General features: G+C 40.1%; 1 protein-coding gene across 6 annotated transcripts in view; it reads right to left on the minus strand.

The window, feature by feature from the left end:
• LOC103608398 (ral guanine nucleotide dissociation stimulator-like 1) overlaps positions 1–13138 on the minus strand; it is a 37053-nt gene extending 23915 nt beyond the window's left edge. For 2 of the 6 annotated variants that reach the window (XM_008592837.1, XM_008592838.1), the window contains exons 1-3: positions 12975–13136; positions 7612–7697; positions 3729–3813 (exon numbers count right to left, since the gene is read on the minus strand). In XM_008592837.1, coding sequence (XP_008591059.1) covers positions 3729–3813; positions 7612–7697; positions 12975–12983 — 180 coding nt within the window. In that variant the 5' untranslated portion in view covers positions 12984–13136. Of the gene's footprint in view, positions 1–3728; positions 3814–7611; positions 7698–12974 lie in introns of all 6 variants that reach the window. The other 4 variants (XM_008592835.1, XM_008592834.1, XM_008592836.1 and 1 more) reach the window with 4 other exon arrangements.
• Positions 13139–13780: the final 642 nt, after the last annotated feature.

Raw genomic sequence — 13780 nt, forward strand, 5'->3', positions numbered from 1 at the left:
GTACTGTTCCTGGGCCTTAGAGGGACCTCGGCTACTAGTTCTTGTCTACTCGGCACTAGATCCATCTCAGTAAATGCTGCTTAAATGACAGCTCAGAAGCTACTGATAATTTTTATTTGACTAGGTCTTCACAGTTCCAACAGTCTCTCCCTCCAATTCTGACTTTAGCATGTTTTGGAGCTTCACTGAACATACGTCTCCACCAGAGTCAAATTTCTGGGGCTTTCTAGCAGTTTTTTATATCAATTCAATCAGGGAAAATTCCCACCAAGAGTCACAAAACCGAGAAGACTTGGTAACATTCTGCTTTCCTGTTGTTTTGAAATTTGTAAATTCTATAATTCATCTGCTTAAAATTATCTAAGTTTCAGAAATCATAAGGACATAACAGGTTTAAGAAAATCTTTGAGAAAAAATAAAAATATTTCTCCAACAATTAAAAGGAAAACCACAGATTTTTGCTAATTATTATGTTACCTGGTCCATAACATGGAAGTAATAATATATTATTTACATCTACCCAGAAGTAGAAGAGAAGATAGGTCTTTTAAAACTAAGATTACCCAACTATATTAATCTGATATTAACAGTCATTACACTTGATCTTAGCCAAAAGGCTAAGAAGTGATGCTACTATTAGCCAGCTATAAATTGGTATAAGTCCAGGAGTAACATATTAGTAACAAAGGCCAGGAGTTTTTCCTGGAGTTCCTTTTGAGAATCTAAGTATCTTGACTTCATTTTTTCACAACTGTGCTGAGAATTAACACCCAGAATTACACATTTCATATGAAGAATGATCAACAAAAATGACTGGAAAGAGACCTGCCATATACATGTGGACTGCCCAAAGCATTCTACTGTCATTAATGATAATGTACAGACCACATGAACTCATAGCCAAGTTTTTTTCCACTACCATTAACGATAAAGTACAGACCACATGAACTCATAGCCAAGTTTTTCATTTCTTTGGGATTTGAGCCATAGAAAAGAAATTTAACTTACAGTACTGGTGTAAACTTCTACATTTAAGAAAGGTTTATGGGATCTTTAATGTCTAGATGTAGCTTTGCTTCTAAGGTTTCAGCCAGAAGACTGCCACCAAGCAATGAGCTGCGCGGTATTCGATTTATGTACTTTGGAAGGACGACTCAGGGCTATTGGGATTCAAATGTGTGGCTCCAGTTAGTCTAGCTTCATATTACTGACAGGGAGACCACTAAGCCATCTCCTTCCAGCCCGATGGGTTTCTAAATCTAGGGGGATATGAAGCAGGGAGTCTGCAAATCTAGGGGGATGTGAAGCAGGGAGTAACATGATCTCAGAAGTCATTGTTCAGTATGCAGTTAATCAGGTAGTCCAAATCCAAAGTTAGACATCAGCATAAACTGCCCTACTTATATTATCTAACTCCAAGAAGGGCTAACAGTGGGCACATTGTCCAAATCATGCGAATGATAAGACACAAATTCATGCAGTCAAACAATAGTTTCTGAATATCGACTATATGCCAGGCACTGGAATACAAAAGCCAAAAAGACATGTAAAGTCTCTGCCTGCAAGAAGTTTATAAGCCATAGAACATGTGATAGGTGCCAAGGCAGAAGAACGGCAGGCTTCTCCTGGGGCACATAGGAAGGCACTTAATCAGACCTGAAAAGGGCAAGTCCACACTGAGACATGAAGGATGAGCAGGACTTGGGAGAACAGTCATGAAGACTGTAACCGATGCCCTCACAGAAATGACTATCTAAGAGTTACCAAGTGGATGCCTTTTCTTAGTAACCCTACCTCCACGTGACTTCATCCCTACTCCAAGCATCCTCCCTAAGTTCAAATATGCAGCTTATCCTCTGTTCATTTTCATGTGTTATGCATACTTCTGTTTTATATGTGTATAACTCACCAAATACTAAAAATAACTGAAATTTGCATAGTGCTTTCCAATATTTTCCCATAGTCAATCTTCAAAGCAATTCTATGAGGTCTCGTATAACTTCGTATAATGTATGCTATACGAAGTTATTACGGTCTAATTTGCTAACCTCCGTGAGTGAAATGTTTAAAATTCCTACACAAATAGGATAGGAACTCCATGACTAATGAGACACGAAGGATGAGCAGGACGTGGGAGAACAGTCATGAAGACTGTAACCGATGCCCTCACAGAAATGACTATCTAAGAGTTACCAAGTGGATGCCTTTTCTTAGTAACCCTACCTGCACGCGACTTCATCCCTACTCCAAGCATCCTCCCTAAGCTCAAATATGCAGCTTATCCTCTGTTCATTTTCATGTGTTATGCATACTTCAGTTTTATATGTGTATAACTCACCAAATACTAAAAATAACTGAAATTTGCATAGTGCTTTCCAATATTTTGCCATAGTCAATCTTCAAAGCAATTCTATGAGGTCAACTGACCAATACTATTATTGTTTCCAATTTAGAGAAGAAGAGATTAAAGACAAGGATCATATCTTCTAATTGCTCAGTTCAGGGCTTCCCTCTATGGCAAGACATATCATACTATTTTATAATTATCTACTTTTCTGCTGCTCTCCATGACACTGTAATCCCTTTAAGATCAGGCATAATCCCTTTAAGATCATCCCTTTAAGATGGTTATATCTCTAACACCTAGCACATAAGTGCTCAATCAATATTTGTTGACTTACTGATTTACCTTCTCTGTGAACCTACACCTGATCCATCCTGCCCCCTACTCCCAAGGGGTCAGAAGAAATAACTTTATGCCTACATGATAAAAGCACAGGTTTAGGGCTGGCCAGGTAGCTCACTTGGTTAGAGCACCATGTTATAACACCAAGGTCAAGGGTTCAGATCCCTGGACTGGCCAGAAACAAAAAACCCCACAGGTTTTCAACTCTCACTAGGTTGGGTTTAGGCCTTAGGGCATATTACTTCCCTCTCTAGGTCTTGGCTACCCACAAGATGAGGATGATAAAATCCACTTTATAGAAAAGCTGTGGGTATAGCATGTGGCCTGTCTTAGTTGCTGAAGACTGATTGTTCACAACCTCTTATTTTTATTTTTTTCACTACCTATTCTCATTGTTTAGTGTCTATACCAGCCACCAACTAGATGGTGAACTCCTGGAAACAAGGTATGTGTCAGTCATCATCTTATTTCTATAGGCAGGTTCAATACTTTACAAATATTAGACAATCGGCAAATGTCTGAAGAAGTAAAATGAACCGAGCTATAACTTTACCTAGCGTAGTTCAAAAGTTAGCTCTCATATGCTGTTCAATAAATATTGCTGACTGACAGATTGTGCAATTCAGTCCAGATAAAGGATGTGGAATTGTTGGCTTGGCCTCTGTCATTTTAGGAGGTTTTGCTGAGAAGGAATATTCCAGGGCCTCTCATCCACCTAACTGCTAGCACTCAGTATTTGCAGAGTAGCTTGTTAAAGAAGTACACATATAAACTCAAGTTTCACAATCTGGTTGCGTAACGGGGAAGCTAAGGAGAGTAGAAGGGGGAAGCTAAGGAGAGTAGAAGGAGAGAACTCAGCTGGACTTCAAATTTTCTGCGCCACAAGTTTCTTAGATTCTACATAACAAAATTTCTTCCTTCTATTCACCTTAGGCTTTCTCTGGGGGCTGAAGGCATTTAAGGAGCCCTCAACCTACTCTTCCCTTGAATGGATTCCAGAGCCATCAGCATTGCTGCCCAGTGCTCTCACCAAGACCCTCACCTTCATCAGTAGTTCCCGGCTGGTCAAATGGTTATTATGGTCTGAGAAGATATCTGAAAGTCCTTCAAACATCAGCATTCGGTCCCTACAAAGAGAGATTAAGAAATTAACACTGAAGGGCCGGCCCGGTGGCACGCTGCTACAGTGCACCGCTTGGGAGCACGGCGGCGCTCCCGCCGAGGGTTCGGATCCCACATACAGACCGGTTCCCGCTCACTGGCTGAGCAAGGTGCGGGCGCAGCACCGAGGGGTGCGATCCGTTGCCGGACACGAAAAAAGACAAAAAGGAAAAAAAAAAAAAAGAAATTAAAAATGAAGAATTAGTAAAAACCTGACACCTTTGGCCTAGCTGTCTTCAGTACCTATGGCTACGGAGGGATTGTGCTGATCCCAGGACTGGTGGGCAATATGAGCACAGATGAAGCCAATGACTTTTTTTTTTTCCTTTTTGTCTTTTTTTTTTACTGACCGGTAACGGGATCGCAACCCTCAGTGTCGCACCCACACCGGGGACTGGCACCGGGATCGCAACCCTCGGTGCAGCGCCCACACCGCGCTCAGCCAGTGAGCAGGAACCGGTCTCCACATGGGATCCGAACCCTCGGCGGGAGAGCGGCGCACTCTCCCGTGCGCCACCGGGCCGGCCCAGCCAATGACTTTTTTATGCAGGATGGTTTTTATGTTTTTAAGATGGACATGGGTCCTTGTGAGAAGAGAGGAATATTTTCTAACCATGCATGTTATAATCATTAAAAAGGAATACTCAATTAGAGCATCAAGTCATTCAACTGGGACAAGTTCTCTTCAGTACTTTTTTAAAAAAAATCTACCTTAGCAACACACACAGAGCCCAGTGGAACCTGAGAGGTCATCTTGGCCAGGCCCTTAATTTTAGAGATGAAGATGTCAGGGCCAGGGATTTGCTCAAGTTTCCACTAGGAACTGCTAAGAGTTGCAGGTATAGAACCCCAATTTTCTGGATCATGGGCTAATGTTCTTCCTCTCAGAGCAAAATGGTGGAGCCATGACAGGCTCTGCAGCCAGAGCAGGTGGGTTCGAATCCCAACTCTGTCATTCACTTCCTGAGTGATCCTGGGCAAGCTGCTTCAATTTTCTTATCTGTACAATGTAAATATTAGCACCCCTCATGGGATTGCTGTGAAAGTAAGTGGGATCACATACGTAAGGCACCTGCTCTGCCCTTGCCCCATCCAGTACTTTTCTCTATGTACCCTTCCAGGGCTACTGAGTGCATGATTCTCAAGGCAAAGAATTAACAGGGGCAGTATCACTGTACAAGTATATGCAACATTTCCATTACCATGAAAAAGCCATTATTAAAAACCTGTTTGCTTTACAATGAGTGTAATATTACTCTTATAATAAAGAAAACTATTAAAGCTATTTATATTTTGGAGATAATAATTAAGAATTTAATGACATGTGGCCCCAAATAAAGAAGAATAAATAGGCATCCTTTCTGTCTACTGAAAGCTAGAAATGTAAGGGATTATAGGGGAAGCGATACTCAAATAAGATATCTTAACTTTGTCCCTTGGCAATGGAGAGTATGTAAAGCTGATGTAGAAATGTCTTTTCTAAGGAAGTGACACTTCTGTAGTGTCCCTGCTAAAACATACACCCACCAGCCAACCAAGAAACAAACTAGACACCCACATTACACAGAATGCAGATTTGAGGGTTTTCTGTTTATTTTTTAAGTTTATTTTTAATTGACATGTATTGATTGCACATATTTATGGAATACAGAATTATATTTCAATACATGTAAATAATGTGTGATGATCATATCATGGTAATGAGCATATTTATCATCGGAAAAATTTATCAATTCTTTGTAATGAGAGCATTTGAGCTCCTCTCTTCTAGCCATCTGAGAACATACAACCAATTATTGTTAATTACAGAGGCCTAGCACTAATAGTTTTTAAAAGCCAGCTGGCATTTTAATAATTTGAAATAATTTAAGTTAAATGATTTAATTCTCATATGACAACAAAAGAGACTAAGATACAAATCCACCTACGTTTTTACTTGTGTTTTGGCCTCAGACTGGCTGTGGAAGAAATCTTAGGCTGCCTAGTTGACTTTCCATAGTGTTCTATGTATCAACCACCAAAGACAGACAGGATTACCTTTCAGTGCAATCACACAAGGTGGCAATAGGGCAAGGCTGCATTTTAAAACCTGACCATCCCTCTGCTTTTGATACCACAGTTGGGTGGGGCACTGTGATGAGGGGAAGAAGAGGTGATGTGGGGGTGTGGATGATGAGGACACTGTATGTTTCTGATTTTCCATCATATTTCACCAATGATTTTATACGGCCCATTTCTTTCATAAGATGCATGTGCAGAGAAAGATCAATCAACTAATCTCTCTTTCACAAACACAGAGTCACCTTCACCGTTCAAAATAATAAAGAGGAGAAAGAACCAAGACAGGAGTGGTAATCAAAAATTGCACTGGACTTTGAAAAGCCTATCTGCCTATATGCTTCTACCGATAGATAACGCTGTTATAAACAAAGCACGAGCTCTGGAGTCCACGTGGCCTGTGGCTTCTACAGTTCTGTGACATGAGGTATTAAGGTCATCACTTTAATTATTATTTTTTTTTTACCCCTTAAAGAATTACTTAATAGATAATTTGACTTTCCAAAGTAGACTATTCCCTGAATAATAGTCATCAATATGTTTGAGTACTTTGGCACTCATTTTTCAGCACAAATTTACGAAATGCTGGTTTACCAATATGAGTCTCCTACAAGTTTGAATAGTGTCAGTCCCTTACGGCTTAATCAGTTCTGAGTGAATTGATGAAACTGATTCTCCAGACCTACTCTGAGGACAAACCCACCAATTCCACCAGCGCAGCCATGGCTAAGGAGCCAGCTGGCCTCACTCCTGACTAAAGCTAACTACAATGCATACAATACAAACTATACAGAGCTTACACATTCTTCCCTGATATAGCCTGACTTCTGGACTAGTTCAAACCTAGGTAGACTTGTCGAAGGTAGCTGGCCTAGCTGGTGCCCACAACACAACCGCCAACCTCTGAATCTGTACTGCTATGGGACCAGAACTGCCCCCTCCCTCACCCTTTCTTCTTTTGCAAAAAGTTCTCCAATCTATGGGGATACTTCAGAAAGCTCGAGCAAAAAAATGAATTACAAGATAATTAAAATCTTCCCATGAACTATCTGAAGACCCCTCTTGCAACTGAGGTTCTGAAAAATGAGGAGATAGTAATAGTGAAATAATAAGGAAATTAAATGGTTAGTTGTTCTAAAGATCATATGAAGAAATATGGAGAAAAGCAGCACAGAATGTGGCCAGTTAGTAATTTCAGTCCAGTACCTAGGAAGGAACACTTAAAAGGTTTTTTAACATCACTAAGACAACTTTTAATATGCTGAGGCAGAAAAGGATTAAATAGTTTCCTGTTGCACAGCAACAACAAATATCTTATCGGCACACATTATCCCTTGCATCCTGGAATAGCTCAGGGCTTTGGAACGAGGCTGAAAAACAACCAGAAGTAAAGGCAAATTGCTATAACTTCATCACGCCACAGCCTTAACTCTCAAATCCAAATAATAAGCACATCCTTCAAATTATGCCAAAAGCCAATGATCTTGGCTTTGTCCCACTTTGAGGAGTTTGATTTCTGCAGCAGCCCTGCCTCAAAACTCGTTAATGATCATGAGTAAAAGGCATCCCACCTGGAAAACACAGAGGATTTCAAATATGTTTCTCTAGTTATATAATATGAGCCCTGAAGGTGAGGACCCATAGCACTGATGCAGCAACCAACCACCCCAGCCAAAGAAAAGTAGAGCAGACACTTGGGAACTTACTTCGGGACGGCAGCCCAAGCCTTTTTTAACCGATAGAAGGAATTAGACTGCAGTGCTGAAACGATGGCCTTCAGGATTCTACATTCCTGTATGGAGTGTGATTAAAACATAAAAGACATTTAAATATCAATATTACAGTGACTTGGTGGTTTCCAGCTGCAGAGGTATCACAGCTGCTATGAATTCTTACCACTAAATAGGCAGCTGTATAAATACCGAACATCAAAAAGTGGCTCCTTCCTCCCACCCCAGTCACTGAAACACTTTATAGATTTTGGCACTGTATGCTTGTTTTTCTCCCTTCAACATATTTTTTGTGTTGTTGTTACAGTTTTATAGTTTCCAGCTTTTCTAGTAAAAACACTAATGGAGGTGAGTCCACAGACCTATGCTAGAGAAATCAACTTTCTTCTGCTGAAAGCACACAGATACCCTAAAAATACACATGAAAGATCGCTGTATCCTTTAGACCCACAAAGCAAACTGGGCAGCAGCCAAGTCAAGGTCAGATGGTATCAGACATCTCATGACCAACCCTTGTCCAGAGAGGTGTATATAACTTGGCAATAAAAATTCACAAGTTGAACTTCGGCTTTTATGCTTTTAGCCAATGGGGAATATTTTTATACACATTCATTTCAAATTGGCTTTTCCTGCAACCATAAACATTCAGAAACACCTTCGTACTTCAATGCTTCCAAAATAATTTGGGATTTTAAAATAAAATTCATTTGGGGAGTGTTTGAAAACAGAATAGAAAGAGAACAGGAAACATTCTGGATGTCATTTTCTGGGTAAGAAGAAAGCTCCCTGCTTAAACATAAGCTACCATAAGGAGCCTGTAGCATCAGCAGTCAGTGACCTTGGAGTCTAAGTCCTGCTGGATGCATAGCAGTGACAGAAAACAGCCAGGGAGAGGCCTCATTCTTGGCTGGCATGGAGAGGGTGGCAACACGGGGAGAGTGGACTATGCCTTATGTCATAGGAGATGCTTCTTATACGGGCACGTGGGGGTGTAATACATCCAGGGTTTCAACTAATATACAAAGTGAGCATGTGTTTGGCTTTGTGCAGAACATCTAGGGCGAGAGGTCCCAGAGTGGTTGGGCGTAAATGCAAATCGCTTCAAGGATCATTTCATGAAGTAATGCTAATCCTGAATACGAAGGGCAAACAGCATTCGCTAATTTAGCATGCCAAAATCTGGCTACCGAAAACTATGCCAAACAAACCTTCAAACATTTTCTTTACAGTAAATGCTGAAGTACTTTACAGAAGACATGCCCACCCTTTCAAATGCCTCAATGTCCTCCCCTTATTTAAACAGAAAGAAAGAAAAAAAAAAAAAAAAAAAAGCTCTGAATTGCAGTCTGGAAACCAAGCCTATGAGAGCATGGTTCAGCAAAGGTTCAGAATCCAAAAGCTATATTCTAAAAATCAGGAAACTTGCAATAAATAAAGGAACTCAGGCACAGATATATCACGCAATTTGTAATAAACATATGGAACACATTATTCAGAAAGAGGTTTAAATGAGGGGTTTAAAGGATATATCACACAATTTGTAATAAACATATGGAACACATTATTCAGAAAGAGGTTTAAACGAGGGGTTTAAAGGAGTGCAAAAGGCATCTGGTCCCATTTCTAGAAAAGAAGGTATCTTCTAGGATATGTGATGCAAAAGTAAAAATGTAGCATTAGGACCAGTCCCAGAAAACACAGTAATATTAAGTCAGACAATTTTTCCGCATATAAAATGACCATTTTTCAAACATCCTATCAACAGAAATTGACTGTGATGAATGTAGGAAAAGTAAAATAAATCTTGGCAGGAAACCACCTGGGAGTTTTGTTATTTTATTAAGTTACTCTACACAATTTCCAGAGACACAACCTATTCAATATTAGGAAATTATACCACCAAGAGGAAGGACACTTGGCTTTTTCACATATGCTATGGGATTTGGAATATACTTCAAATTATTCAAGTTGTATTTCTTATTACCACATAAATGCCTAATTTATAATTTGTACCAAAAGTCATCTGTTTGAGCCACACTATGTCATACACACAGATGCGATATTCTTGCTATAGACTTTCTAAGCAGTTGAATGGATTGGGTAGACAGACCAGTTGCTTTTGAGACGTGTAAAAGATTGTAAATGCTGTGGCACTTATGACAGAAATACTTCCTTATTCTAAGATGGAGAAATTCCATGCTATATAACACTATATCAGAACCTCTTTTGTAACTTTTACTTGTTGAGAAATAGGCTCAATTTAGAATAGGAGAAACGTAAGTTACTAATGCAACTTATATTCTTATGTTTCTTGTTCATTTTTTTTTTTTTTCATATACTAAAAATCGTGTAGTGACAGACTACCTAAAGACTCAAAACAAGGAAAACAAGGCAAATTCTCTGGCACAATTATGCCCTTGCTCTTTAGTCAAAAACAATAAAAGAGAATACGAAAGGCTTAGGGATGGGCTGGCCAGTTACTCAGTGGGTTGGAGTGTGGTGCTGATGACACCAAGGTCCAGGGTTCGATCCCTCTAACAGGCCAGCCACCAAAAGAAAGGCTTAGGCATTATGACCTACAGATAGGGGATTAATGAAAAACACATCTAGTGGGATATAAAGCAAAATGTGTTTTGGTTGAGGGTTGACCCATGTAGCCCAGAACAAAAACTAGTAGGATATTTACATAGTAATTCTTTTGCAAAATCATTGTTTTACTGAGGTAATTTCTTCTGCCTAGACAAAAAAAATGCCTTCTCGAATCTTCAAATACCCAAAATCCTAACTACTATTCAAAGCTAAATTCAAATGTCACCTCATCCATGAAGCCATCCTTGATCACCCCAATCAGTACTTTCTCCCTCATCCACTTTCACAGTACTCATCTCACACAGCCCTACTCCTCTACTGCCCAGGCGGAGAGTGTCCTATCCTGCTATGTCCATAAAGTACATAATATTGTAGCGTACATACATCAGGAGCTCACAAAATATATGGTAACCACTGACTGAATACTTTTGACATTTCCTCAGTCACGACATAAGATGCTGATAAATGAAAGTCATATAGCATGTAAAAAACTGAACCGAGAGACTAGCCACTGAACATCAGAATGTAATTCAGGCCCAGGAACAGATTCCGCCCTCCAACTTCAGGTCTGAGGCCCCCAGAAAGGCCTCAGATGGATGTGAGATCTGCCTAAGTGTTTCAGTTCTTTAGAGAAGAGATTCAGGATTCTGAGAAGGTACCAGCTCTTCAAATCTGCAGAAGATGTAATGCTTCCAGGTACTGGAAGGGGGCATGGGTAATCATTTTGGGTTGAAAAGCAGTCTGTTTGACATGCAGACCCTTGGTTATATTCACTGAAAGTGGGGAAGAGACTGACAGCCCATGGTAAACACAAAGGAAAAAGTAGACAGAATGTCTCTCCCTGGAAAAGCAGCAGTGTGGGGGCCCACAGGAGAAAGAAGCTAGCGGGGGAACATTTTTTTTTTTAAGAGGAAAAATAAATAAGCTCCCAAGTTAAGAAAGGCAACTTTTTTCCTTACTTTAGAATAACAAAAACAACCACCACCACCAAATGGGCCCTCAACATAGAGTCTTTTGACAGCCTTTCCAACCAAATGGCTAAACCATTTAAACAAAGTAATGAGAGTAGGCTCTAATATCTACTAAACACAAAGAATAATTTTGAAAAGACAATTACACGAGCAATGTTAATCCACTTCTCAATGATTCTGGCTCTCTGCTGAGTTTTGAGTTCTTTGCCCCCCAGGATGGTGCTGACAACACATTTGGTGAGGGTATTAAACTGAGAGATGGTAGCATGGATCGTAGGAGCCAAATGTTTGTTTTCCTTCTTATCCCTTTGAGACCAAATGCAGCCCAGGCAATGGTGAGGCACTACTTTCTTGAACAGTTGCTAGAGCAAAAGAGGAATTGACTTTAAGACAACAGAGACATTTTATACGGCAAAGTATGTCATCTGGCGCATCTGTACGTTGGTATTTTGTGAAGACAAATAATCCTTTTCAACTTGATTTGCCTCATGGTGTCCATTTCAACAGACAAAAGTAAATAATTAATACATTAATGCATCAGAAAAGCCTATGTGATCTTTTTAAATCAGCTCAACCGAGCAAATAGAACACAATGACCAAAAGAAAATTTAAAGGACTAAAGACATTTTTAATTTTCTGTCTTGCAAGAAAAGCCAGGGTAGATAAATGTGGTTAAGGTTATTTTAACTTCAATATCATACCCAAGGTGTACTGTGGGCACTCATGATCATGAACTACCTATAATGCAACTAGATGCTCACTGACTGCCTGAAAGTGACTCACAGACGAACAGCACATGCCCCCCCATCGATGTCACTGTTCCACATTCTTTACAACGAAGAAAGTAAAAAACATATAATAGGAAAAACTATTCCATATCACACGGTAGAAGGAAGAAAGAGGTATTTAGATCCTGATTTCCAGGTCTTTTCCTAAAAATAATAACCAACAAAGTTTTCCATCTTTCTCTTATGCTATCATCATAGAACCAAAAGACAAATGTTTTTTAACAAATCAGATTCTCATTTGTACAACGATTCAGTATAATTTGTGTAGGGATTTGTATAAAAGAAAAAGACCAGGATTTACTTCACACAGACTATCTGATTTACTTCTGATACCTTACTTGCATCCTCATTAGATGGAAACTCTCCTGCTTTCTCAAAACTTGTTAAGTGCAGAAGAGCTAAAACTGTTGTGATAATTCCTAAAAGTCTCCTTTAAAAAAAAAAAAGAAAGAAAGAAACTGGTACTTACTAGCTAACACTGAGCTAAGAAATGTCACTGACAATCAAATATGTACAGTTAACAAAAATATTCAAACTTCAAAAGTACAGGAAGCACACGTGGAAATGGGCTGCCAGATAGGGTCACATGTGGATTCGGTGAATTCATTTTATCCTAACTTATACTTTGACCCTTTACAATCCTCCAAATAAACAGTTCAGATCTTGAAATATTTCTGAGTCTGAAGGGAGAGAAACACCCGTGGAACAGGGTAGATTTTGTTTCACTAGGATTAGAATTCTTACTTCCCTCTGTGTCTTGAGCTCCAAGTAAAAAGCACCTTCCCCCAGATTTGCAAGAAGAGCTTAGGCCTGAATTATTCAGATGACTGACTCAAGTCACATCTTAACTCTGCATTTATAGGCACAGCCTCTCTCAAGGATTCAAAAAGACTTAAATCCTATTGCCCGCACCACGCTCTCCAGGCCACCAATACTGTCACTCCCCCATGTTTAAGTGGAAGCACATCTGAGACACAAAGAGAAGACGTACCGCGTCCATGTAGGTCAGCTGCTCGGCCACGATGTCCTCTGAGAAGCACGTGAATTCTGTTGACCCTCTGCCCTCCAGCTCCTCCTCCTCTTCCAGGCTGACGGAGATGGTGTTGGGAAGCCCACCTGTTCACATCCGAAAAAAATCAGTAATTTGGTGCCCGTGTATAAGACCTTGTTTACAGAGTCAAATGGGACCTCCTTAGGAAGAAGACGGCTAGTCCTTCAGAAAACCCATAGGGAAATAACAGCAGACCATAAATCTGAGAAAAATGGAGGTCTTCCCCACCTCTGCTTGTTCTTAGATTCTTTACTACCTTCAGGGGCCTCATGTTGTCACTTTGACAAACAACGGGTTCCTACACCAAGGACAGAGCCAGGTTAGGCAAAATCTGGAGAAGCAAAGTGGGGCCCACATTTGGGGTCACCCTCATTGTGGGCACCCTCAAACTCTCTGATCAGCTCCAGGACTAATCCAAGTCATTCCTAAACCCCGACCATGTAATTCTTAATTTCTGGGCCACTTCTAACCAGAAGCCTAGAAGGACTGGGCATGAAGGCAGGCCAGGCTTTGGGGGTAGAATGGGCCATAGTGGTATCAGAAATACCGACAAAGTCCTCAGAATTCTCTAAATGTTCAGAGTCCCTTTCAGCTTCCACATAAAGTTAAGTACGCATGAAGCAGCAGAATATAGCCTTAAACTAAATTCATCTGAGCCTTATTATAGACAAGCCCATCAATTAGCAAATTACATAGGGCATAGCCTGAAGAAGTAAGAAAAAAATCACTACCCAGGACTCCAAATA

The sequence above is a fragment of the Galeopterus variegatus genome, unplaced genomic scaffold (assembly GCF_000696425.1).
Source record: "Galeopterus variegatus unplaced genomic scaffold, G_variegatus-3.0.2 Scaffold8394, whole genome shotgun sequence".
Taxonomy (NCBI): domain Eukaryota; kingdom Metazoa; phylum Chordata; class Mammalia; order Dermoptera; family Cynocephalidae; genus Galeopterus; species Galeopterus variegatus.